Source organism: Erithacus rubecula (genome assembly GCF_903797595.1).
Source record: "Erithacus rubecula genome assembly, chromosome: 10".
Lineage (NCBI taxonomy): Eukaryota > Metazoa > Chordata > Aves > Passeriformes > Muscicapidae > Erithacus > Erithacus rubecula.
The window spans coordinates 11,093,932-11,119,671 of NC_136662.1; the positions used below are offsets into that span (position 1 = coordinate 11,093,932).

A 25,740-nucleotide genomic window follows, 5' to 3' on the forward strand; every position below is an offset into this window, starting at 1 on the left:
CTAACAAGATCCCAAAGCTCCCTCTTTTCATAAAACACAGCTCTACTATTGCCAATTTAGTTACAATCATCCTGGAAGCTCAAGCATTCCTGCTCACTACTTCCTCCTACATATTGAGGTGCCCCTTCCACTTTAGCCTAGAAATATTTGGAACATCTATGGAGAATGACTAAAACAAAAAGTATTCTCAAATTCTGTAGACAAGCTGGACTGGCAAAATGGCTGCATGGTATTCTTAATATCTTCCCAACAACCTCCTCCACTTTTTTCAAATTGCTTGTCTCATTTTTTCATCTCTCATACCTCTGCTATTCTTCCCCAGTTCAATTTTCCTCTACTATTTCCACTGCTGCACAACTCACTCCCTTTACAAAAGGCTTTTATGTCTTTGACAACAAAAATAGGTAAAGGAATGTCTGGAAGTCAAGACAAGCCATAGTTTCAGCTAAATGAAGGTTCAAAGGCCCCCATGAATACCCCAGCTGGAGTAAACCAGCTGATTTTATAATAGATAATTTAAGAATATATTTTAAAACCTGTGAACAGTATCTGGAATTAAATATGTATCTTCCAGTATTTTGCTTTCAGCTGCTGTTTTATAGAGTGCTCCTTCATCCTCCCCAACAAGGGGTAAAAAACAGGGACAAAATCTTTCATTTCATGCAGGTCCTTAGGGAAGAGATGCATGTAGTATGTACACAATATGTCACACCTGTGACTCCACAGAGGAAACAGCAAGGATGACTCCCTGAATGCTACACACAGTGAGTGAATTGGGCAGGAGAGAGAGAGGGGCAAGTCTTGTCAGCTTATTTCAGCTGTCATCACACTAAGGGATTTCTTACAGCTACAGTAAATGCCAAGGTTCAGACTGAAACCAGTGTACATTTACACACTCTCAAACTCTCAGAAAGATGTCTTGTGGTCAAACTGGCAACTGTGATCAAATTTCAGAACAGGTGAATCTCACCCACCTTGGCAGACAAATGCAATATATATGCCCATGTATTAATGCATGTGAACTGCTACAAATCATTGCATGAAAAGTAAACAATCAGTTTTAACACACAGCTGGAGTTACATAATATACTGAGGATGGAATAAAGAATCAGCTGTATCCTTCCTTTCTGTGGATACCTACTTTTCAGAATACTATCAAGTGGAATATAAATTATACCATTAAGAAGACATAAGAATAGTTTCCTGTAATAAATGACAGAAACTGTCTTGGAGTATTAAAATAACCTCACAGAAATTTGTGGGAATCATTAAAACAGCTCACTGATATGCACCAATATTAAAAAAAGCATAAAATTTAAATATGCATATGCTCCATTCATTTATATAGCTAATGAATGTATTGGCAATCTTTTGTTGATCCATGAAGGCATCTCACACAGAAAGTGTTAACTGTAACTCATAAGAAAACAAGTAGTAATTTCAATACTTTCAAGTTTTTCTTGAGCATAGGAATATTTTTTACTTATTTCATAGTAATATTTCTTCTAAGACATTTACCTTTATGGAGCTTCCAGAGTATGTTTTACCAGTGACATATTATAAAATTCAATGTTTTCAGAGAAACCTCAGGAGTTTTCAAAACTTGAAGCAGGCATAATAAAAAAAACTATACAACACTTCTATATATAAATGTGACATTTAGAAGGGGGTTGCTTTTTGTGCCATGACAAGTCTGAAGTCTGCCCAATTTCACTCCTCCCTCCCCTTGTTTTTACATTCACAATTAACACCTTTCCTGCAACTACAGAAAGTCTTTACAGAATCTTAGAAACATTACAGTAATGGGAAGCTACTTTTATCAAATAACTATTAAAAATGCTGCTAGACACAAATTAATAAAAGGAAAACTGAAAAACTTCCCCAGTGACAACTTGATTTTTAACGTACTCAAACCTACTCAAACCTTCTGATCTCCTTACACATACTTTAAAAGACATTGGCAGGAAAGGGGCAGATTTTTTTTTAAATACAGAATTGCTGCTTCCATGCACTCTAAATGTTCAAATTTTAATTTCCAAATAGTAATTTCTTTAACTGTTACCTTTGGTTTCTTTCCAAACAGCCACAGCTTTCCTTTAGCCTTGCCAACAGTAGTTTTTGTATCAATTCTCATTCCCTCTTGCTTTGGTGTACTGATGGTTCCATCAGAGATAGTTCTGTAAATATTCTGACTGTAGTCTTCAAATGGAAAATCTCCAGGAGGTTCAAAACCAGATTTGAAGCAGTCTATCACTAGTTGAGAGTCCTAAACATAGGACATTAAGGAGTTTAAAAAGCAAGCCCATTAAGAATAAGAGAGAAAAAAAGAGACAAATTTTTCATTTAATTGCAGAGATGCAAAGAAAGTAGGAGTGAGCTCAAAACACACACTTTTGGACAGAGCAAATTAAGGCAACAATTTTCTTTTATCTCAGCAGTGCTCTTGAGTGTACAGCAAAGCTTACTCTGCTATTCAGAATATTCCAGCAAACACTTCCCAAGGGTAGCAAAAATTTAAACAGAGCCAAACTACTTTCTACCTTTAAATCTTTCAACACTGGCACTGAAATGAGGACAGAAGTAAGAAACTAGATGTAGTAAGGTAAAATAGGACAGAAACTGCTGCAATCAAACAGGACACAGGATGACACTTTGTTAACTGAACACTCTTTACAGGTTTTAAAGTCACATACAGGGGAAAATACTGACCATGGTATTCCAGGATACTTCAAAATAACTACAATAATGTGTCCAAAGTTACACCCCAGGAGAGAATGCCAAAATATATTTGATTCCACCAAATCAATAAAGCAAAAAGAGAGCAGACAACAAAAGTAGAAGTGGTCCCTTCTGCTGAAATCTAAGTCACAACCCTTTTGAAGCAAATATCTGACAACGGAAAGATAACTGTACAAGGTAAGTCAGTCTTTTCCCTCTCACCTTCTGTACCAGTTAAATTGCTCACACACATTTAAAAAGTTACTCAGTTTTACTTACTCTATGTTCATCAACTGATTTTGCTGCAAGGATCATCCCTTCTAAGCATTTTGAGATAATTGGAATAACCTTGCGCTCAGAGTCAGCAAAGCCTTTGTAACATTCACTAAGTTTGATAGTCCTCCTTTCATCCATTTCTTGAAGTTGCTGCAAGTGCAAAGAAAGATAAAATCAAGCTTTCATTTGATGATTTTTTCCTCCTCAATCCTGACATATGCAGTTACTGTGGTCACCACAGTGTAGGACAGAATTTCTACACTTTTCCCAGTATTTTTATTTGGTTAAAAAAATAGAACTTCAAAGTCCTTTCAGATACAGACTTTGGATGCCCAGTACAATAGTTATGAAGATTTTATGCTCTTTGATTTCTACAAATCATGTAGAGGAAGGAACTTTCTTTTTCTTTCACAAAGCACATGTACAATGTTTACAGGCAACTGTTTGAAGTATTCGTTTCATGCAAAAATGAAAATCACAGTGAGGAAATTTTACTGATTTCTACATCTCCTCACTCTCTTTCTACTTCCAAGTAATTCCTCTCTGGTGATAAATATCTCCATCTTGATTTTATTATTATATCTTCCTAGCAATATCAGTTATATAAAATAAAGGAAAAATCAGAAAAATTTAAATTATCTGCAGTTTAGACACTGATTTGAAATACAAACCATTTCCTTTAGCAGTGTGCAAGAAAATAAAGAGAAGAATACCATTACGTAAGATTTGCAATAAAAGTTTACTGGAACAGAACAAAAAAGAAAAAATTAAAGATAAATACTATTAAGATAATAGCCCAGGACTTTTCACCTCAATGTGGAAAACACCCCAAACAAAACCAAAATTCAGTAAAACATGTACCAATAGGTTGTGAAAAACTGGATAGGTGGCTGGATCTTTCCTACATCTACACTGAGACAGATGTCTCAAACAATATTCAATTTCATCAAAACAACCACCTAGACATGCTAAACCCCTCTCCAAAGTTTTCCCATAGAATGCTACCAAATACTTGCAATGAAGTAATAAAAGTGCAGTCCCAAGAGAAAGCAGGACTAGGCCCTTCTGCTCTTACTGTAGAGTTCAAAATATGTGAGCAATATCTTACAATGATAATAGATTTTAACCCTGGAGAAATAAAGGCAGTAAAGCAAAAGGCTGGTGCAAGCTACAGAGATGATCAACCTGTTTCTCCTGGGAGCTGACTGCAGCTCTTGGATCACTGTGTGAAGTCAGACCTACTGTAGTGCTGCTTAACAGTTGAAATATTAGAAAATTCTTTAATAAGCCGAGGCAATTTTCTCCTGTGTATCCTAGACCTTCTAGTAAGGATTTTTTTTTTTAAATATGAACTGACTTGTGCTTCTGGAAAATATCAAGCATATTTAAGTTTAATACCTTCAAATAAACCCAATGCTTTGCCTTCCATTCCCTCACTCCCTGTCTCAGTATCAGTTCCCACCCATATTTCCCAAATGGCTGAAGGTACATGCCAACACACTTTTGAACTCTCCTCACCTGACACCCATAACTACTTTAAACTGGCTTTCCAGGTTTGTAGAGTCCATGTTTTTGAAAGAATGTAAAAAAAAAAAATCTTAATAGTTACATAAAGCAACTCAAGAAATCCCCACTTTAGATGCAAAGTATTGATCTTTAACTATTTAAACTGGTTTAGAGAGATCTGTGGATTGCTGGCAACACTGATGGAGCAAGGACTAAGTGGGGGCTGGGGAGGGTGCAGGAATTCTGCTCCCAGTGTAACCATTTTTCACCTATGCATGAGACCCATTGAAGCACAGTCACTGTCAGCTATGAGCTTCACCTGACCAGAGGCAGAGCATTCACTCACACAGGGACCCTGAGAACTACTGATCAACCCTTATTAGAATGATTGTTTTAAACGCCTCCAATATTTATTTTGCCAGACCCTTTCAGAAATATTTAAACAGAGTGTCTATAAAACATAAAATCTTACAGAAAATGCAACCAAGTGTTTTCATTAGAAAGCATTAGTATGGTAAGTAGACTTATGAAAAAAAACACCAGTTGTCTCAAGATTATGCTAATTTCTTGATAAAATTATTCACTAGATCTAAAAAAATATAGTTTTAAATTTTAAAGTCTATTTCTTCTTCAGAAAAGCATCAGACATACTTTATCTGTCAATTTTTACCTTGTAAATCTGAGGAATGACAATGTAGTAGTGTTTGTGCTGCTCCCCATTAAAATTCTGTAGCTGTGCAGCATATTCATTTTTGTTTTCATCAGCCATATGCGTGCGCAGGTTTAACTGCTGCTTAGCCTAGTAGGAAAGTGTTATCAGGTTAAACATGCCTTGTACTTTTCAATGACACACAGCATTATTTTATCAATTGTGCAAAGAACCCTAGTCACAAGTCATCAAAACCAATCAAACATCCTTAGAAATGAAATATAAAGAATGTGAGACTTCACATCTACTGACACTCCAAAACCTCATTTGTTATATACACAGAAAGCAAGGATCACTGTAGCTCCCTTGTCCAGACTGCTTAAATGCAAATATATGGAGCCCCAGAGTGACTGAACACACAAACCATGGGGCACTGAACAGCAGACAGCTGCCAGCTCAATGAAGACAGTGAGCACAACCATCCAGAGGGACTCTCCTGAACTTTAAAAAGGCCAAGTGTGGTCCTGCATGTGAGCTGGGCTGATCCCAAGCACTAACACAGGCTTGGGAGAGAATGGGTTGAGAGCAGCCCTGAGGAGAAGGACCTGGGATCCTTGAAGTGCACTCACAGCCCAGCCAAGCCAACCCTGTCCTGGGCTCCACCAAAAGCAGTACAGCCAGCAGGTCAAGGGAGCTGCCTTTGCCCTCCTAAGACCCCACCTGGAGTGCCCTCAGCCCAGGAAGGAAATGGATCTGCTGGGAAGAGTCCAAAGGAGGGCAAAAAGATCATCAGAGGACTGGAGCATCACTTCTATTAAGACAGGCTGAGAGATTTGGAGATGTTCAGCCTAGAGAAACAAAGGTTTTGGGGGCACCTTAGAAGGACTTTTCACAACGGCAGGTAGTGATAAGGCATGGGGCGATGATTTTAAACTCATTGAGGGCAGGTTTAAATTAGAAATCAGGAAAAATTCTTCATTATGAGGACGGTGAGGCACTGGAACAGGCTGCCCAGAGCAGCTGTGGAAGCCCCATCTCTGATGTTCAAGGCCAGGTTGGATGGGGTAAAGCAACCTGGTCTAGTGAAAGCTGTCCCTGCCCATGGCCAGGGAGTGTTCAAGGTCCCTTCCAACCCAAACCATTCTGATTCTGAAGCACATTCCTTTCCTGTGCTGTCTTGCATGCTGTTGGAACTTTGCTTTTGTACCTAACAAGTAAGCATATGGTATACACAATTTTGTACATTCAATGAATATTGTTTCAGTGATGATTAACATGTAAATGAAATATCATTGATAATAAAATAAAGAAAGCCACTGCCCTTACCTTCTCAACATCAGCCTTTGTTGCATTAGTATCATTGTCCAGTCGTTCATAGCTTTGCTGTGCCTTCTCTGCCTCTCTGCATTCTCTCTCAAATTTCTTTTTGCTCTACAAAAGGCACAAACTTACTGCTTCAACAGCCACTATTCCCATTTGGCTTCACACATTAATTCTGAATTCTAAATATCAAAGCCTCCATTTAAATATCTTAAATCCACTAAGTCCCTTTAAAGGAATGCATTGTTAGCACAGCAACTAGGTCCACTAAATTATTTTGAAGGCAGTCTGAAGGATGTATCTACATACAACCATCATCAGTATTCATGTCAAGTGGCACAACTGTAGGTAGCATAGACAACACTATTCAATATACTTGATGTTCCATATATGCAGCTGTTGTCAAGACAACTGCTGTAGGAAAAACTGTTGCAGAAATTCACATCTCTAGAGAGAAACTGCAACTGAAACTGAGCTCCTGCTTCACAACAAAGTCAGTCAACTGAGGTTAGTGTGTCCCTTAAAGGCATCTAAATGCATTTAAAAGCCTGACTGTGCACTCAGGTAAATACAAGGCTGTAGTGTTTGAGCTGAACTGTGGAAACTATCTTGGTGAAGAATAATAATATCTAAAACTACGACATCTGCTTCTATTCTGATCCTCTGATGACGAACTAAACTCTTTGACATGACAGTGAAGCAAGACCCTGCTCATGTGGTATCACAACAAAACTGAAATTTGAAAACCAAAATATCAGAACACATCTTGAACAGACCTGGTTGAATTTTATATTTTCTTATCTTTAAAAGCATTTGTTTCAATAAAAAAGAAGCTTATAGTCTGTCCTAGAAACACTCACTTCCTGCATTTCTCTGTGAAACAGTGGTTCTACCTCCTGAAAGTACAATAGTCTATAGTAGTATTCTTGAATATACCTTGGAATAGGTCCTCAAGATCAAGTCAAATTCAGTGACTTAAGATTTCATCTTCATATAAATAAACTGTCATTTTTATTTGCCCAAGGAGAAGCAACCAAAGTCTGTGCCCATTCCGTTATGCTGGATAAAAGCCAAGGCTTCTCTCAAACATAAACACAGAAACTGTTTACAGAGATTTTTTTAACCAGGGAACTATAAATACATTAAACTATATTATATTACTAAGTTACTTGGACATTCAGTAATGTAACTAACAATAATTAAATCTAAGCAAGACAAATGAAAACAACTCAGTCTGTACACCTTATTTACGTGCAAGAGGAATAAAATCCAAACACAAACTTACGTTATCCATCTGTTTCCAGCACATGTCCAGATACTGCTGAGCCTTTCGCCCTTCCTGAAGATGCTAAAAGCACCACAAATAAATTAAATTTGCCTATATTTTTAGTATGATTACCATTAATTAGTCCCTGCTCTAGTTGCCAGCCTAAGACGTGCAGTATCTTCCACAAGCTACTGTTACTCTTTGGAAGACATTACTTAGCATGCAAGAATAGTACCACAGATACTGTGGCACACTGGCAAAAAAAGGTTACTAATAAGCACTGTCTTCCCTAGAAAATAATTTTTAGGTTTAACAACTATATTATAATATATAACATTATATATTATAGAAAAACCTTAAATGTGTTTTATAAATGTATTACAAAAGCTATTGCCGTGTTAATAGAGTAAATAAGTACATCAGTTCATTAAAAGACATATCTTGATATCCTATATTCAAATTTAAAAACACAGAAGTTACCATTTTTCTCTCAGTTTTTAGGTCGTGAGAATATCTCATCAATTCTCCATAGACTCTGTGTCCCATTTCTTCTGCAACCACTTCTCGCTGTCCTGCATAGTCGTTCAACTCATTGAGGATGTTAAAAAAGGCAATACACGAAGTAAACCTGACAGAAAGCACACACAAACAAACATACACAAAAAGTTAGATAGCTTTTTTAAATGTACTTATTTTAGTATAGTCTGTACTCCTGATTAAATAAAGAAATCACAGACATTTTACGACAAACCTTATCTTAATGCTAATTGGGTTAGAGTAGAAACACGAGTTGGGAAAGAAAGCCTGTGTTAAGCCTAGCATGTACTATATGTTGCAATGTCTCTTCAAACACATTTTATGAGAACATGGGGTTTGTGGATGGAAAAGAAAGAAGAAGAATACTACCTGGCAAGCCCTGTAGTATAGTGGTATCTCCTAAGCTGCCCAGGGAGAGCCTGAGCTTGGGAACGGATACATACGTCCCTAGGCTCGGAGGCTGAGCTTGCTGCAGAGATGATGTGCTTGGTAGTCTTGAGGGTGGAACATGCCAATCATAGCACTCCTATGCAGCCCGGTGCATTCTACAGAACAAGTTTGCTATCAGCTCTGGAGACAGCTGCCTGTTTGCCTGCCCACCTCTTGGCTGGAAGTAAGGTGCCACTATGGCTGGCACTAAAAAGGGGGGAAGAGGAGGGGCAAAGGGTAGAAAGTGTGTGTGGAAGGGAAGAAAGGGAAAAAAAAACAGGCACCACATTAAAATATACATCTTTCTCTCTTTTAACTGTGGAATACTGCCATCTCCATAGGCTTGGCTTTTGGGAATTTCAAATGCCACTCTAGCACTGGAAAGCCTATTCCCTCAGGTCCAGGATCTTCACATAGGTAAAAGAACTAGAGGAAATTCTAGTGTGAATTCTCAGGCACTTTGCATGTGCTCTGGCTGCAACCTGAAACTTGCCCATTTTTTTTACTTCCTAAGACTTACCCCTAAAGAAAAAAAAGTATTATGCTTTTTCAAATAAATTTTAAAAGTGGCTATGGAATGAACAGCAAAACAAGCACATTTCTGATAAATAAAGTTGCTTATCACAAACTGTTCTTCCACCATTAGACATACACTTACTTTGTCTCTGGAGTCAAAGCAAGTCAGCATTTTAGAGCTCTTCTTGCCCATAACATGACAACTCGTGTACACTCAGGTCTCAGTGAAGAGATGCATAGCTGCATTTGTACTGCCATAAAAATGAACTGAAAATTTCTATTACTAACCAAAAAACCAAAACCTAAGGACACACACTTGCTTTCCTTAAAAAAACACTACTAGACTCTACATAGCAAACTAAACTTCTGCTTTCAAATTTTCAGTTACCTAAAGATTAATTTGGAAGGGAGCGAGTACAATCTGCCATGTTTACTACATTAAAATACCAAGAGGAGTAAACAAAGGTTGCATGCTTAAGAATTACAGCAGAAATGTAAGAAGCCAAGCACAATTCTCTTTTTGTCATCACCAATTAAATATTTTATCTTAAAAACAAACAAACAAACAAACAACCAAAAGGATAGCATATACTGTTAGTTCTCACTTTTTACACACAGAACTTGAAATGGACATTTTTACCTGGGTTCCTCATCTTTTGGTGAGCGTTTAGGACAGTACTTCTTAACCAGATTTCTATCAAAGAAGAACAAAAAAAGATCCTGTTTTACAATCTCTTTTGAGAAGACACAGAAAACTGCAAGAAGTAATTATTTCTGTTTAATAGTCTACAAACAAATCTATTCCCTCAGTCAATTTATAAGGGTCCTTTATATAACACAAGGCTAAAATCTATGGTAGTATTAAAGTTTTATACCACTTTGATCTAGAACAATTTGCAAATATTTTACAACTTCTACTGCAGTGACTAGACACGAGATGAAGAGTTTAACATCCCTTCCCACATGCAGAAGGCAGCAGCAGACAAACACAAGGCCAATGTGTAACCACTGTGTAACACAGACAGTGCACACTGTGCACTGTGCCATGAGCACAGAACTCCATGCCTGAAGTAAGCTTTGGGTATAGATTCACATCAAAGATTTTAACCACAGTATTTCCAAATATTCAATAAGGACATGTCCAGAACAGGAGAGGCAACATGTCTCTTCAGAAAAAAGATTTTCCGGTTTGTTCTACCATCAGCATTGCAAATATCTGGATTTTAGAAACCAAGCAAATCTCTAAAAGACAATCCACATGACCAGCACTTAACACAGCATCACAGTCCAATTTTTGAGAACATTAATATGAAATAATCTGCTTATCATAGAACACAGGTTAAAAAGAAATGGAGGATTTAAGAGAAGACTCTAGAAGAAGAAATCTGGCATGCATGTTGTGCACGTTGTGTGTCTCTCTGTAACTTCAGTTGGTACAATTATGAACTACCTTACCAATAAAACAAGGGTGCTAATTCTGCTTTCGTCTAAAATAACCTTGTACAATTTCTAAAATCCATTTATCTGGAAATCATCTCTATGATACAAAAGCTCACATAGTGAGATCATGTCCAGACACAAAGTACACACCAGAATATGAGCAGGGAGTTGGTGTGGAAATTGCCTGTTTCTATACTCTCTGAGGCTACAACCAGAAAAAAACAACTATGGTAAGAAAGGCAGGTCCTTTTCATATCAGTATGTACTAAGAAACAGAGTAAATACTGACTTTTTAAAAATTATCTACACATTTTATAGTAACATCCTTACTGAAGTTCAAATAAGAATCTCTTCTTGCTCTTCCCATAACCCATTACCTGCTGTAACATTCTACTTGGTAGGGATTAAATGCCGACATTTTGATAGGAAAATGCATAAATACAATAGAAAAAAATAGCAATATTTACTAAGTAACTTTCCTGTGCTCCATTTTCCCTTACATTTCTGCTTTGTTCCTCAGTGCTTATTAATGAATAGGAAAATTCCTAAAATTCATCTTATTTTTATTCAGAAGGTGAAATTCATAACAGACATACAATGCTGTAGCTAAGCAACCATGTATAAGCCTTTTCAAGGGAAGATTTTCAGAGCTGTTAAATATGAGAAAAATTACTTACTAAAGCCATATAGTTTCAAATGGCAGGAGAGAAGGGGCATAAATGCAGATTATTTACTAGCATGCTGATTTCTGTTCTGGTTTCATTCTTGAATGCAATTGCTTACTATTTCTATAAAGACAAAAATATGATATAATCCCTTCTCCTAAAAACAGCCAGTTTCATTAGTCAATATCATCTACCTTTGGATCAAAGGAACACACAGGTTTGAGACACTGTGATCAGGATTTAGCAGCACATGGTACAGTAATCAAAGGCAATAAATATGAAATGACAAGCAAATGTAGATTTTAAAGATCAAAGAAAAAGGCAGTGTTCATGTGAATAATCACACATAGATGGCTTTTTCAGTAAGTGAATAACAACACCTAATTAAAAACAGAGATATTAAATTTATATCTATGAAAAAGCACAAGCAGCAGTATGAGCACAGATTTGAAGAGTGGAGCATTCTTTCAAAGAGGAGCCAGCTGACACTTCAAAGGGTGCATAACATTCTCTGACACTTCAATCTAAATCCACACCTATTCTCTGAATTCAGATATGGATCTGAATTATAGTTTATATATAGTTTATAAGCAAACTATACAAGCAATTGCTGATCATCAGAACAGAAACAAATCTACAAGATTAATATCTTTGCTTCCTAAGAAAAGTGCAGCTGATGACACTTTAATTCTCTTTGGAGGTAAAATTTTGATAGCTTCTATCACATTGTCTTACAGCCAGCCATTTGGAAGCAGATTTTATTATACAGGATTCACCACATCCAATTGTGCTGATCCTGTAATTTTATTAACCTCACTTCCTGGTATAAATTGGTTTCAGGTCAACACCACTGAGACAGGACCCTGATTTTTAAGAGAAGTACCATCTCAGTCACCTAGGCAGAAGTTTCAAAAAAGACTTCAGCTGATAAAAATTACTTATAGTCAGGTACATAGGACATCTATACTAAATTTTACAGATGTGTAAAAAATTGTGTTTATCAACCCAAAACTAAATTTTCTTCAGTCAATAAATATAGCACAAAGAGAAGCAGCAGTATCAACATGGTACAATTTCAATTAAAGTAGCAGCCCAGGTACTGTGTTATCTGCTGATACTAAACCACTACAGCACCTGTGTCATATTACAAATGAGCCTGGTCACACACTTTTTTTGCTTTAGTAAGTTGCTAAAATGGCAGTAAGTACTTAAATGCAAAGTAATAGTTTCAATACAGTTCCAGTGTCTTCAGTGACTGCACACCAGTATTATGGACTGGGCAAAAACAACGATTAACTGTGTTTAGTAAAACCTCATCAGAAACGCTGGAGCAATTAATCTTAAAAAATTGTAACCTGGACTTTGAGCTCACAAAGCTGAATATCCTTGGAACCATTAGGAAATTACATGCTTAAGCTTATAGCTACAGGATTGCAAAAAAAAATAAAATTAAAAAAAAAAAAAAAAAAACAAACAAAAAACAAAACAAAAACTGCCACAACCATACAAGCAACAGTAATGAGCAGTGTAAAATCTCAGTTCCAATCAAAGGAAGAGAGTTTTAAGAAATGATCACGTGGTGATAATCTGTGTTCCCAGCTTTGCATTTGAGCTTATACTCATTTCCAAAAATGTTTCCAAAATTATGCACAAAAAACTGTGGAAACTGTCTCAGTTTGACTGGACATATGCTTGTATTAATGTTGTATTTATAAAAATATCACTTAAATACAACAGTATGCAGAAGGAACACAAAAAACAGATTTGACCCGAGTAACTAGATATTTTCAGAGATCACAATGCACAATTTTAATGGTCAACAAACAGCTCAATCATAGCTATTTGCTTTAAACCAACAATAGAGAAACTAACCATATTCAGAAATTTTATTCCATGGCAGTTTCATCTCCAGCTACAGGTATAACCTGTATTACTGCCTAACATCACAGAAAGTGGAACTCCTCTGTCTGCTCGAGTGTCATAATGTTTGAGACAGCATGAAAAGGGAGTGAACCTCCAGAATTATTTTATGTGTAATCATGTGGAACAAAACAGACTTTCACCTTACTCCTTTTAAGAAACAATGCTGATGAAAAACAGCATCTGAGAATTCAATTTAAAAATTCAGTCAACAGCCCAGTAGTTTGGCACATAGTAAATCTAATTTTTTCCAATTAAAAAATAAATTAAACAGTTGTATCATTAAAATGGAATGTTTTAATGTACAATGTACCCTGCAGTATCTTTGCCCTGATTCGCATCCCTGTAACTCAGTAACAGCCTCTAATAACCTTTCCAAACCTTGGAGTAACACAATACATTAGCTGAGACCTACACCACAGAAAACTTTAGATTTTCCTTTAAGTTAGCTCAAACAAAATCAAATTACACTTCCTTTCTTTGTTTCACAACATTATGTTGGAGACCAAGACAAGCTGTCTAGGGTGGTTTCTTCCCCCACCACAGACAATTGAGGAATCTCCAATTTTTCCTGTAATTTTTTCAACATCAAAGAAGAATAGCAAGGAATGACTTGTAATCTAAAACCAGCATTTGGAAAAGTTATCACTTCTGGAATTACTTGGCAACCATGAGCTGCAACATCTGCATACAGTAAGAACACAGTGAGTTTGCTCAAAAGCTCCTCATATGCTGTACATGCATCACTTGCTGTCTCCTAGAAGATCTGGAAGAGCTGTTGCACCTGGGAAAGGCTCATCACCAAGTTGTGACCATATAAAGAAAAACAAAGTTTTCAAAATGCAAGGGTATACACAAAGTGAATGTGAATTTCTGCCAGGAGACAGACTCTAATTTGTGAAAACTGTTACAAAAGGTTCACTCAAGTTTTCATCCTTAGATTTAAGTCTGTAACAATAAGGTCCATCAACAATCTCAACAGGATCTTCATGGTCCACACTGAAACCAAGACAGGAAACACCACCATACATCACTAGCTCTATCTCCTGACTAAACTTGGCTTTCCTTGGTCTCCCATTCAATACTAAGAGAGACATACAACTACCAAGAGGTGACCACTTGCTGTACTGTTTATACTCTACTAGCCAAGAACATGAATAATCTCAGTTACAAAGCTCATTATGAAAAGAGTCTCAACACTCTTTTTCAGATTGTTTTCCACTACAAAAGGAAGAAATGGTGATATACTAGAAATTTCCATTAGGGATATTAATATCTATATCATGGACCATATGCTGCCAATATTAAAATTCACCAGAACCACAGTCCATCCCACAACATCTCTCTCAGAACTTCCCAGGAGAAAGACAGAGGATGGCCAATTCTTCTGAAGGTGACAATTTTGCTTGATCTCAAAAATCCCTGGGTCTCATAACTATTTTACATAATTAAAAACAGTGAATGTCCTCAGGAGGAATGATGGCTGGAATCAAGTTGTTATCACAAGATAGTTCATTAGTAAACAATCAAGTCTCCTCCAAAGAATATACACATGCAAGAGTATCAGAGAGTAGCCTCATGAACTGGTCTACTGGCAGGAAATCAGTCACCTTGTGATGCGTGTGCTGTCCAGACCCTCGTGGGAAGCAGGCAGGAAGTGCATGCATGCACTGTATAATGTGTGTGCAGCAAGACCTGTGCTTCCCAGAACTGCCATACTTACTGCACAGGGACAGCCACTCCAGCCATCTGACAGCACAGGTACTCCACACAACTCTTGCATTTTTGAAAGACACTTCGAGAAAAATCAATAGTTTTACCCAGAGTAAAAGGCTGAATAGAGAAAATTTCCTATTTTTAGTCAAATCCTGAAGCAATAATGTGGTGTCTCATCTTGTTAGCTGTGGAATGAACCTTTAAATACAATTAAGCAAAATGGCATTTGTTAATACTAGGAATATTAATATATAGGTTAATAATTAATTAATAATAAGGAAAATATCTTGATAGAGATCTATGGAAATAAAACACGTTTCTATTTTTTAACAGACAACTGAAAACAATTCAAAACAGGGCTGCAAACTGCTGTGCATGCTACCAACTTTTCTTTGCCTCCTCAAGTTCTTCTGTACCAGCTTTGAAAAAGTGCTATTTATTTTCTTCCCATTAAGAAAAAAAATCCTTCAGTAAAACAACAGGTTATTATGTTAGGTGAATATATCCAAGAATTGAAAAGGATCAAAAGAGAGGCTAAAGAAATGAAAAAGGAAACGAGCAGCCCAGATAGACATCCATATCCTCAGCTGTGAGTCTCATTACTGTATTAACAAGGAAGGATTTCTCAGCTCTCTATCTAGTGACAATCTGGTTTGCAAATGATGAGATGATGGAAGAAACCACAGGAGAGAAGCTGCTATCAGTTTCAGTCTGACAAGGGTAGACAGCAGCTTCAGTTGAACCCCCAAAGGAATTCAAGACAGTAAAAATGAGAATGAAGGCAAAGATGGCAGTGAAGGGCAAGTTCACAGCAGCATCTTAAATTTTATTCTTCAAGCACTGAGAGCACTGTTGGTAAAAATCAATCTACTTTATTCTGAAGAAGTAACTTTATTCTGAAGCAGCCATTTCATGGCTGCTACTCTCTCTGTATGATCCCTGAAGGGAAATTCCTATTGGATCTAAAAGATGTTTCACTTGGCAGCGATAAAACAGAGTCAAGACAAAGGGTGGCTTGCTTAGAGTCTCACCCAAAGGGACAAGACCTGCTATGGACAGGGTGTGCTTCAAGTACAGGAAGGTCTTGTTGTTTTCTCAAGTTCTACTCAACTATTTCAATCAGATTTCTTAACACAATGCAATGCAGCTCTTGCCAGTTCAACATGAGAAATTAATTAGTAACAGGCACACACACACACTCAACTGCAGATACAGATAATGTACTTTACAGCAAACATGCTGATAGTCAGTGTGAAAAATCATTATGGTTTTCCTAGTTTGGAATCTTTAATTTTAAGCCTTAATGTTCAAAGATCTGAAGGGTGGGTGGGAGAGAAGAGTGGGAGAGAAGGCAAAAACAAGAAAGCAAGTGCACACCCAAAGATAATTTTCTGTTTTGAACTGGTCTGTCGTGAAAACAGCTAGTGATGTAATTCACTCTGTAAATGAAAAACAGTCATTAATCACAACATTTCATACTTGCCCACCAAGTGATATGGTGGTTTTAAGTAACTTTCAAGATCCTCTTGCAAAGAAAACAAAAACCTTACCTCAGTTGTTTTGCATAGTTTTGCTCAATTTCTATCCTTTCTTTTACAAATTTGGCGTATTTCTCCAAGAAGTCAATGCCCCACTGTGTATGCTTGTCCAAGTTATCAAACTGATCCTTTAAAAACAAAAGGAAACAAAATTACCCATAAATAGTTAAGAATGACAGCAGCACCAGATTTACACATCATTTATTTATAAACTGTGCTCTAAGGGAATGCTTGCTACTTGGGTAGAAGTCATTCAAGTTATAGATCAGTCAAATGTGTATATAAATGTATCGGCCATATATCAGAACAGAAGGTTTCACATGCCAGAACAATCAACCTTTTTTTGTAAAAAATAGCTCTAAATATTTATATGTTAAGCTGTAAGCAGTCTTTCATCACTTTCACAATCGAAATCTGCCTGTCCTTCCTCCCAAAAGCCTTCATTTCAAAAGTAAATCTTTTCCTCCAAGGTAATAGACACAACCAAAGATCACTATTAAATAAATAAGAGAGAGCTCACAGAAGAGATGCCTGGCATCTTCATCAGCTTTGAAACACAAGAAGTGATCATTTCATTGGATACAAAAAATTACTTTCACTCTCAGGATTACCCACTGAAAAAAAAATAACAAATTTTAGCAGCATGACTAAATTGGGTGTAGTCTGCATATCAAAAATATTTATTAAATCAGAACTATACACACAGCCCATGATCAGCTGTAACTGTAGAGTCCAAAGAAAGCAAACCTGTCCTTAGTAATCAAGAAAGTTATAGCAAAGTAAAGGCACAAAACAAAAAGGAGAAACAGTAAAAAATAAACTACATTTAAGAAAAAAGAAAAAGTTGGGCAATTTTTAATACATTAAACCATCTTCAAAACCAATCTTTCACTGCACTCTGTACTGACCAACAGGTGGAGGATATACTAATTAGGATAAGTTGAAAAGTCAAAAAGCAAGTGGAAATATGGTGTTTAAGAATTAGGTGGGAGAAAACAAAGGTACAAAATACCTAGCAAACATTTTTAGTCTAACATTTACTTGCATTTTATGCTGCAATAATCTACCACAGTGAAAAAAATAAGGATTTTCAGCTTATAATAGCATTTAAAATTAGAAGTTATTTAGTAATCCAAAAAGACAACTGGAACATCAAAGCTTGTGACCTGTAGAGGCTGAATCTAAATACATTTCACAGTAAACTTAATAAAAACCAGAAAAATAAAAAAAGCTAAGGAAGCAATTAAGTTCAAAGTTTAGCTAACACAAAAAATGCTCTGAAGGCTGTTTATCAGAGGCTATCTCTTGCAGACTCAGTAGCTTGCCTGAACCTAATGAATGATGTAGGCTTCTAGCATTTGCAAATTTAAGTTCAATTTCAACAAGCAGTAGGATGATCTACAGCTAAATCAAAAACTGCCATAAAATGCTGCAAGGCCTAAGACTCAAGGAACATGCATGTATTTAAAGAGATACCAGGAGAACAAAACTATAGAACCAAAGAAAATAAAAATAATGTAACAAGATTCAGGCTGCTGTCAAATGTTGCCTTGCAGGTCCCAGGATCCTGCAGCAGGGACTAACAAGCCATTAGTGCCTGAACACTTCAGCCCAATGGAATGCAAGTACTGCCACCCAAAAGCATCCCTCCTGTTCTACCAGCAGCCTCTGCACCTCTCTCTCCACCCAAATCACAACTACTTTTCCTGATGTTTCACCACAGAACCACAGACACAGCCAAAAGATGGGAAAGGGACTGAAGACAAGATTTCAATGTATTTGGGAAACTATGGCCTGTATCTAACATTATGATGATACGTGCACTTTGCATCAACTGGACATTTCCACTGAAAATATATCAAATAAAGTGACATTTCTGCTACTGCTTTTAGAGAAGCTGCACATGCATTATTTGAGTGTGGGAATAGGGAGACAATTACCAGGCTGTGGCGTCAAACCACATTTGCAAATATGCATACAAACACATCAACCTCAAGAAGCCTTTCTTTTTTATCCTCTGCTCATTTGTGTAATTACTCTTACAAAATTAACCTAGCATCCAAAAGTAGTCTGTAAAAGATGCTTTTGGCATGAAGTCAATACCTAATACCATTAAAAAGAACTGACTTCCTTCAGCACACAGCAGAACAAAGCCTTTGCTGTCCTACTTAAGCTCTTTAGACCACAAAGCTCTCATTTGCTGCTAAGGTTTCATTAGCATTAGGGAACACCACATTACTTATGTTTCCAAACATGCAACCAGAGACAGTTGCTTTCCAAATATTTTTTGAAACAAAAAAGAACTCCACTGCTCAACTTCAAGATCTGCTATTAATATGAAAATTACATTTAATGATCTATCACTACAAGGATTTCATCACTGATCACATGACAAAAAGTTTTATTCCTCTTCATCTGATTCTAGAAACATGAACAGTACATTCTGTGCAAAGACAGCTTTGTTGGATTATCCCACAAGCTTCACAAGTTTTCAAATTCTCTATAAACAATAAACCAGTGAATAAAAGTCTGCAGACACAAAAATCATCTTACACTGTTCTGTCAAACCACTGAGATAATGAGCAAAAGATAAAGGCAACATCAATGAATAGGCAAAAAGGACCAGCCTTTTCAGAAGGGCTTCCAGAAGTGAATCACAAATTCCCTCATTTATTTTCAATCTCTCTCCTGAAGCTCACATTTGAGCTCTGGGCCTCGATTAAGCCCAAAGTATCCTTTCTGTACCAGTAAACAGCAAATCTTCCAGACCACTACAAAGGAAATCAAATTAATGCACCAAGACACAAGTGATGTTTTCAGTGGAGAAAAAAATGGTTAAAAATCAGGCAATGCTGTACAGACAAGAAAACAGAACAAATAGTTTCAACAAAATTTAGGTCTATAATTTAAAATAAATATATCAGTGTATTAATTTGGCTAGCTCCTTTATAAGAGATAGGAAAACTGCATTAACTAGAGATCAGCAAAAGGTTATTTAAAATAAAAAAATCACATCCTACAATATCTGCCTATCTATGCCTTGATAATGAAATATGTTCTCAACAATATTTTCAATCAAATATATATTGCTGCTTGTCTAGTAACTGCCCACACTCTTGGGCAGCTGAGCAGACAATTTTTGTAAAGAACTTCATTAAAACTGCAGCTGACTATTATTAAAGTGATTAAGGTCAGCTAATGGATGGTGGCCCTACACAGAAATCGCCCACTCAAAAGCAGAATGTAGTCCAAAATCTGTCCATTACAAACAAACAAATCTGACACTTGACAAGCAGTTTGTAATAGGTCAAAAGAGACTATTCCAAAACAAATGCCACCTACCTAAATTCTACTTCCAGATTATTTAGTGAACCACAGATCATGTTATAAACGCTCCAGGTCTGCAGCTCTAAACTTATCATGTGTTTGCAGATACCAGGAGCCTTTACAAAAACAGCAGCTGAAGCATCAAAGCCAAGAGAAAAACTGACTCAAACCTGCACCCAAGACAAAACAGACTCTCCTGGGTTAAACTCGAGATTTGCTCTCCTCCTCTTACTGACACTTGCTTTCTCTCCAAACAAGCCTCAAGAACCAATAAAAATAAAAACATGGGAGATCTCTTCAGAGGGATGAGCACAAATACTGGATGTTTAGTCTTCCTAAAGCTACCAGTGCAGACACTGGACTAGTGTGGGAGTTTGAAATAAAAGGCATTAAACAAGATGGAGATTTTTAAGGGGATGTTCTCAGCTTTCATCAGCTTCACAAGGCAATTCTACTTGCATTTAAAGCTAGGATTGTGGTAAAAAAAAATCCTCCTGTTTCACTAATTTATTCCTTTACAATATATAAACTAGCTAACTGCATTAACATCAATTGCCTTCAAATTAGTTTCCCATTTCACTGACTTCCAGACAACACAGCTGAAAGTTTTAAGAATCACATTAAACATTGAAGTACATTGACTTACAAGTTTCAGAAACCTATCTCAATTAATTACATCTGCAATAGCTACTTAATAAAACATTTTATTTGAAACGTGGATACTTTGCATTAATTATTCTACCATCATTTTATTCCCTATTGACTCAATTGAACATCATTACTTCCATACTTTTATCTGGCCACAATTTTAGTCTGCAGTTACTAAATGATCTCATTTGCACTTTTGAAGCATTGGCTCAAGATGAGCCTTTTTTCCCAATTCTTTGTTCTCCAGACCGAACAGACAGTCTAAACTTCCAAGTCAGTGAGTGGAAGATTAAAAACTCAATCCTGTCTTTTGCTCTCTAAATTCCTAATCCTCAAGGCAGGCTGGTGTAAGGAAATATATACTGTGATAGTGTTCAGAGCATGGAAAAGCAGCAACCAGGTCTTGGTTCAGGGAACAAAAAAAAATTCAAAACACTTGGCATCCAAAAAGCCCCAGTGCATTTATGGATATAAATATATGCATATATATGGATATGGACATAAATGTTGTATTTTATTAGCACCTTATGAATAGCCATTACTTAACCACACAACTACAAGTCCACAGAAAGCCAAGTGAGAAAATACGGGTGATTAGATAACTTAATACCAATCTTAGCAGTTCTTGTTCACTCAATTAATGCCCATGAGGGTTTATCAAATGAACCTGAATTATGGATAAATTTAAATGATAGGTTAAATTCTGCATAATGCTTTTTCTTTCCTGCAGGAGCAACACTGCAGAAGAAAAAAAAACTGCTTCATAACACCCAACTCTATCCAAGAAGTTAAATACTTTAAAGTTACAAAACATTATAAAGAGACTATTAGCATATTAAGATTTTATAAAACTTATTAAATAGCTAAATTATGAAACATTATGCAACTTGGGTTTTATTTTTTTAAATTTTTAGATAATGATCAAGGCATTCAAATTATTCACTGTTTTACTTGGGAGGTATCTCCAAGTAAATTTCTTTATTTCAAAAAACAAAACAAAATACAAAAAATCTTGCAGTGTTTGTACAAAGAACTACTGATGTGCTACATTAAAAGTTATGGGAACCATAACCATCCATTAACATATTAATGAGAAGTTCCCAGTATAATATACTATACCTGTCCCTATTTGTCTTCAGGACAAGTTAATTATAAAATTGTATTTTAATTAGAGCATGTTACACTCATCTACTTCTGACAATACATTTCAGTTTCTCTTTGCGGATACCTCTTCACTGTCTGTTTCTCCTTTCTACTTTTGTCTCTATCTTTATGCATTCCTGCATCCTTTTCTATCTTAGGATAATAGCTCTTTTATTTTACTGTCTGAACTGATTATCATTTCTCTGTATTCCTGCCTGTTTGTTTTCATAATTATCAATTTGGTTTGGTCTTTCTTCTTTCCTTCCAACTGCAATGTGCTTCTTCCTAACAGGCAGACAAAAGCTGCTTCCAGCTAAACAGTACTTTATCTTTTCAAAACACCCTGTTAGCTTCACAGCTAAAAACTAACAAAGAGCTGTTTCCATATCAAGAACAAAAAAAAAAAAAGCATTTTGCTTTTCTGCTTTCTACGAGTTCTGGATTGTAGCTCCAGACTAATCTGTAAATTATACCTCATTCCTCTCTGAAAACAATCTAGGTATTACAGTTAGGAGAGAGGAAAAAATGTGCTGTGAGCAAACTTAAATGCTAAGTATTTTATAGACTAAAAGTTTAATATAAATTACAAGTTCAGGGCAGCAACATCAAAAGCCATAGTGACACTGGAAATAAAACAGAGGCACTCAGATTAAGATGAGAAAAAAAGTTACATGTTCATATACATACATTAAACAGTACTTCATATCAAAATGGAAATTCACTAGAGATTGCACAGGCATGTGTACAGGATACCATTAAGAAAATCTGCTAGCCTTTTTGAGACATGAAAAGAAGAAAAATACCTAAAAAGAACTTCTGAACAGAGTTTATAGGTTGACCTTCAGGACATGGAGTTACTTTGCTTGCAAAAATTAAGACACTGGTATTAGCAGTACACTATGTTGTTGCCTGAAAATATTTAAGAGAGAAACTCTGCTAGAAATTCACAGCGTTTAATATGCAAAAGGAAAACACTAGGAATTTTAAAAATCACTTTTAGCTGGACAAAAGACTACTTTGCTCTGAGGAATAAAGAATTAATAAATCCATAGTATCAATACAGTATGAAAAATCTATCTGCCTGTTAAGCTTTCGCATATAATCTTAAAAAGTAGCATCACTGGCAAGTTTAATTTTAAAAAGTCAATTTCTATGATTAGAGAAACACTTTAATACATTAAACTAATGACTAATTAATGATAAAGTGAGCAAAAACGCTCAAAAAAGTACTGAATCACTGGAGATCCAGCCAGGCTGGAAGATAATGTATACAGCAAGTCAGCTTTCTAAAGCCAAGCTAAAAATGGAGAGCTGCAGCTGAGGAAGACAAGGACTGGTTTTGTCCATACAGATGTCCCCAGACTAGCAGCAAACAAACTGCTCTGGAAACTCTAGATGAAAGTCAGGTCTGGCACAAGGGGTTGTCTTGCTCGAGACCTAACAATTTCCTAGATGTGACACATTTAGTTTCCAGGAAAGAGCAGGAATCTGCCACAGACAGAATATTGTGGAAATATTTGTGACCGCTTTTGAAATGAGCACCTTAATCACAAAAGAATCAAGTTCTGCTTCTAGAGATTTGCAGATCAGCTGAACATTGGAGATTACAGCTGTGCTCTCCAGTTCACCCATACCACTGAATGGATCAGTTGGACTAATCATTGGACTTTACCCGCAATAGTTTCCTACCAGGAGAGCAAACTGATTGAAAAAGTTCACAGCTGGGACACTGAACTCTTAAAGGAAAAGAACACACTGCAGCACAGGGTATCTCACCAACCACTCCTGTTTGTCCTGTTAATGAATAATCTCCAGAATTCTTCAGTGAACAGATGGCCACATTCATAAGAACCAGAACAGTGTATTTACCTCACTGCATCATGATGCAAACTTAAGTAAGGAAAATGTCACTTGGCAGTGGTACCTACAGGTCTGCTCTCTTCTTCACATTGTGTTTATCCACGAACAGGTTCTTCACCGTGGGGGTTTATTAGCTGTGACACCTACACCCACTAGCAAGGAAGGAGGCAAGTACAAGTACAGTGTCCCAAGCAGTCAGAATGGACTCCCTTACCACCACCACCACCACTTGAGAAAAATACAAACCACACACACTTACATGAAGTATCACTAGAAACCAAGCATACATAAAATACAGACCAGGAAATCCCACTTTGCAAACTGGATCAGAACCCACTCACTGAATTATCAATCATCCCCTTAATTTCACTCAACTTTTAATTGGGAAGAATTCTTTTAATGAAACTTAGCCAGATTTTTTTCACATATGTTCTTAATAAAGATTGTTAGAATACTTGAGTCTTATCTGCATTTGAACCAAAACTTCATTCTGAAACACATTCTATTTTAAGCTTAATTCCCACACTAACTTAAAACAGACCATTTTCTGTTCATCTCTATCCAAGACAATAGCAGATCACAAACCATATATTTTCAAGCATTATTGGATTAAAATAGTTGCCATCTTAACACAGGGGCAGTATTACACTTGCTTTGTATATACAAAGGATATAATTATGTCCATTCCCCCAAACACCAAGAAATCTTATTTTCACCATAGCCAAGCCAAAAACCAGGCATTTCCTAAGTCTTCTGGGAATAGCTGAAGGTTGTTAATAAACTGACTGAAGCCTAAGTACATTATAGTCCTAGTTATGTCAGTTGAAATAGGAGACAGGAAGACTACATTTCACCCTAAATGAAGTAAGTGCGATACCATGCATCACAGTAAAAAAATGCTACTACTGTTTGTACAATGCTTAAAGATACTGTTGCTCATTGTAAGAAATATCTGGAGAAAATCCCATCTTTCCAGTAACACTATGTATCAATGAAGCAGCAGAATACTGAATTTGCTGTATGACCAACAGCCATGTGAGGCCTCATGTGAAACGGAAGTTCTGTGCAAAACCAGCACATTTACTGCATGATTAATGGTAGCCTATAGAAAATCTACAAGAACAAATTATCTGGCTTTGAAAACACTGATGCAATACTTTAATTTTAGAAAAAATTTATGATTGTAAATAATCATTAAGTTTTTCAGTTACAAAACATTATTACGTGACTTGACACTATGTGCAAGGTGAATGTTCCAGTGAATGACTACAGAATCCTTGCTGAAACTACTGAAACCTTTCAACACTTTTAAATGCCTCTCCACCAACTATAGATACTTCCACAATATTATTAAAAATGCATCCACAGGAGACTGATGGAGCAAGCAACTCTGACACTCTCCAGTTTCCACACATGTGACTTAATCTATTTTTGCATTCTGGAGGATCTGTTTTTTCAAAACTTGTAGAAACAAGAAAAGGATCTCATCTACTGACAACTTCTTCAGGGAAAAGTTAAATCCTGCTCTGGTCAGTCTGCCATAGCATCTAACAAGCAGAGTATGCACTGGTTTTTTTCCTCTCCATACACTAAAGGAGTGAACAGTGTGCCCAAGACAAGAAGGGAGTAGTCTCAATGTTACAAAGTGAGGCAAGAGGGGAAAGATAGAAGGTTTTCCCATGGAATATTACTGAACACCTAGATGCTCTACATCACAAAGCCAGAAAATAAGGTACACCAGCTCTGCATGTGTACACACACAAATTGTATTACAACATGTCCAGCTGCAATACATGAGACTCAGCTTACACTGCACTATTCAGTGAGCTTTATTGCACTGAAATGTGACATTAAAAACAACTTAGTTTGCATATTACTAAAAGGTTATTCTATAAATTTTGCTACAGTTTAGAACTGTAACATGGTCACAGCTCTGAACTCCTCAAAAAGCCAAGATGCCTGATACAAATTTAAAACAAGGAAGTACTTTCTGCCAGATGGGGGAGGAGAAGAGAGAGCTGCAACTTCCCTCTCATCCAAATATCACTTCCTTGCATTTATCTGCTCAGCTATTGGGTAGACTGTAGGATACCATTTTCAACTGACTTTAAAATTATAAACTATTTAACAAGTACGATGGAGAAATCCCAGGCAAACAAGTGAACTTAGTATGTGTCATACTGAAAAGATGCATTTTTAGGCTTTATCTCAATAGAACAGTCAGAAAGAAGAGAACCTATCTAGCATGGGTTGAATCGTATTGAT

General features: G+C 36.5%; 1 protein-coding gene across 4 annotated transcripts in view; it reads right to left on the minus strand.

Annotated features, from left to right (window-relative positions):
• The window catches only part of FNBP1L (formin binding protein 1 like), a 56,370-nt gene that overhangs the window by 11,178 nt on the left and 19,452 nt on the right, over window positions 1-25,740 (minus strand). For 3 of the 4 annotated variants that reach the window (XM_079313682.1, XM_079313680.1, XM_079313679.1), the window contains exons 2-9: window positions 16,510-16,625; window positions 9,859-9,912; window positions 8,217-8,364; window positions 7,755-7,817; window positions 6,476-6,580; window positions 5,171-5,299; window positions 2,998-3,144; window positions 2,063-2,266 (exon numbers count right to left, since the gene is read on the minus strand). In XM_079313682.1, coding sequence (XP_079169808.1) covers window positions 2,063-2,266; window positions 2,998-3,144; window positions 5,171-5,299; window positions 6,476-6,580; window positions 7,755-7,817; window positions 8,217-8,364; window positions 9,859-9,912; window positions 16,510-16,625 — 966 coding nt within the window. Of the gene's footprint in view, window positions 1-2,062; window positions 2,267-2,997; window positions 3,145-5,170; window positions 5,300-6,475; window positions 6,581-7,754; window positions 7,818-8,216; window positions 8,365-8,642; window positions 8,929-9,858; window positions 9,913-16,509; window positions 16,626-25,740 lie in introns of those variants that run through there. The other variant, XM_079313681.1, reaches the window with a different exon arrangement.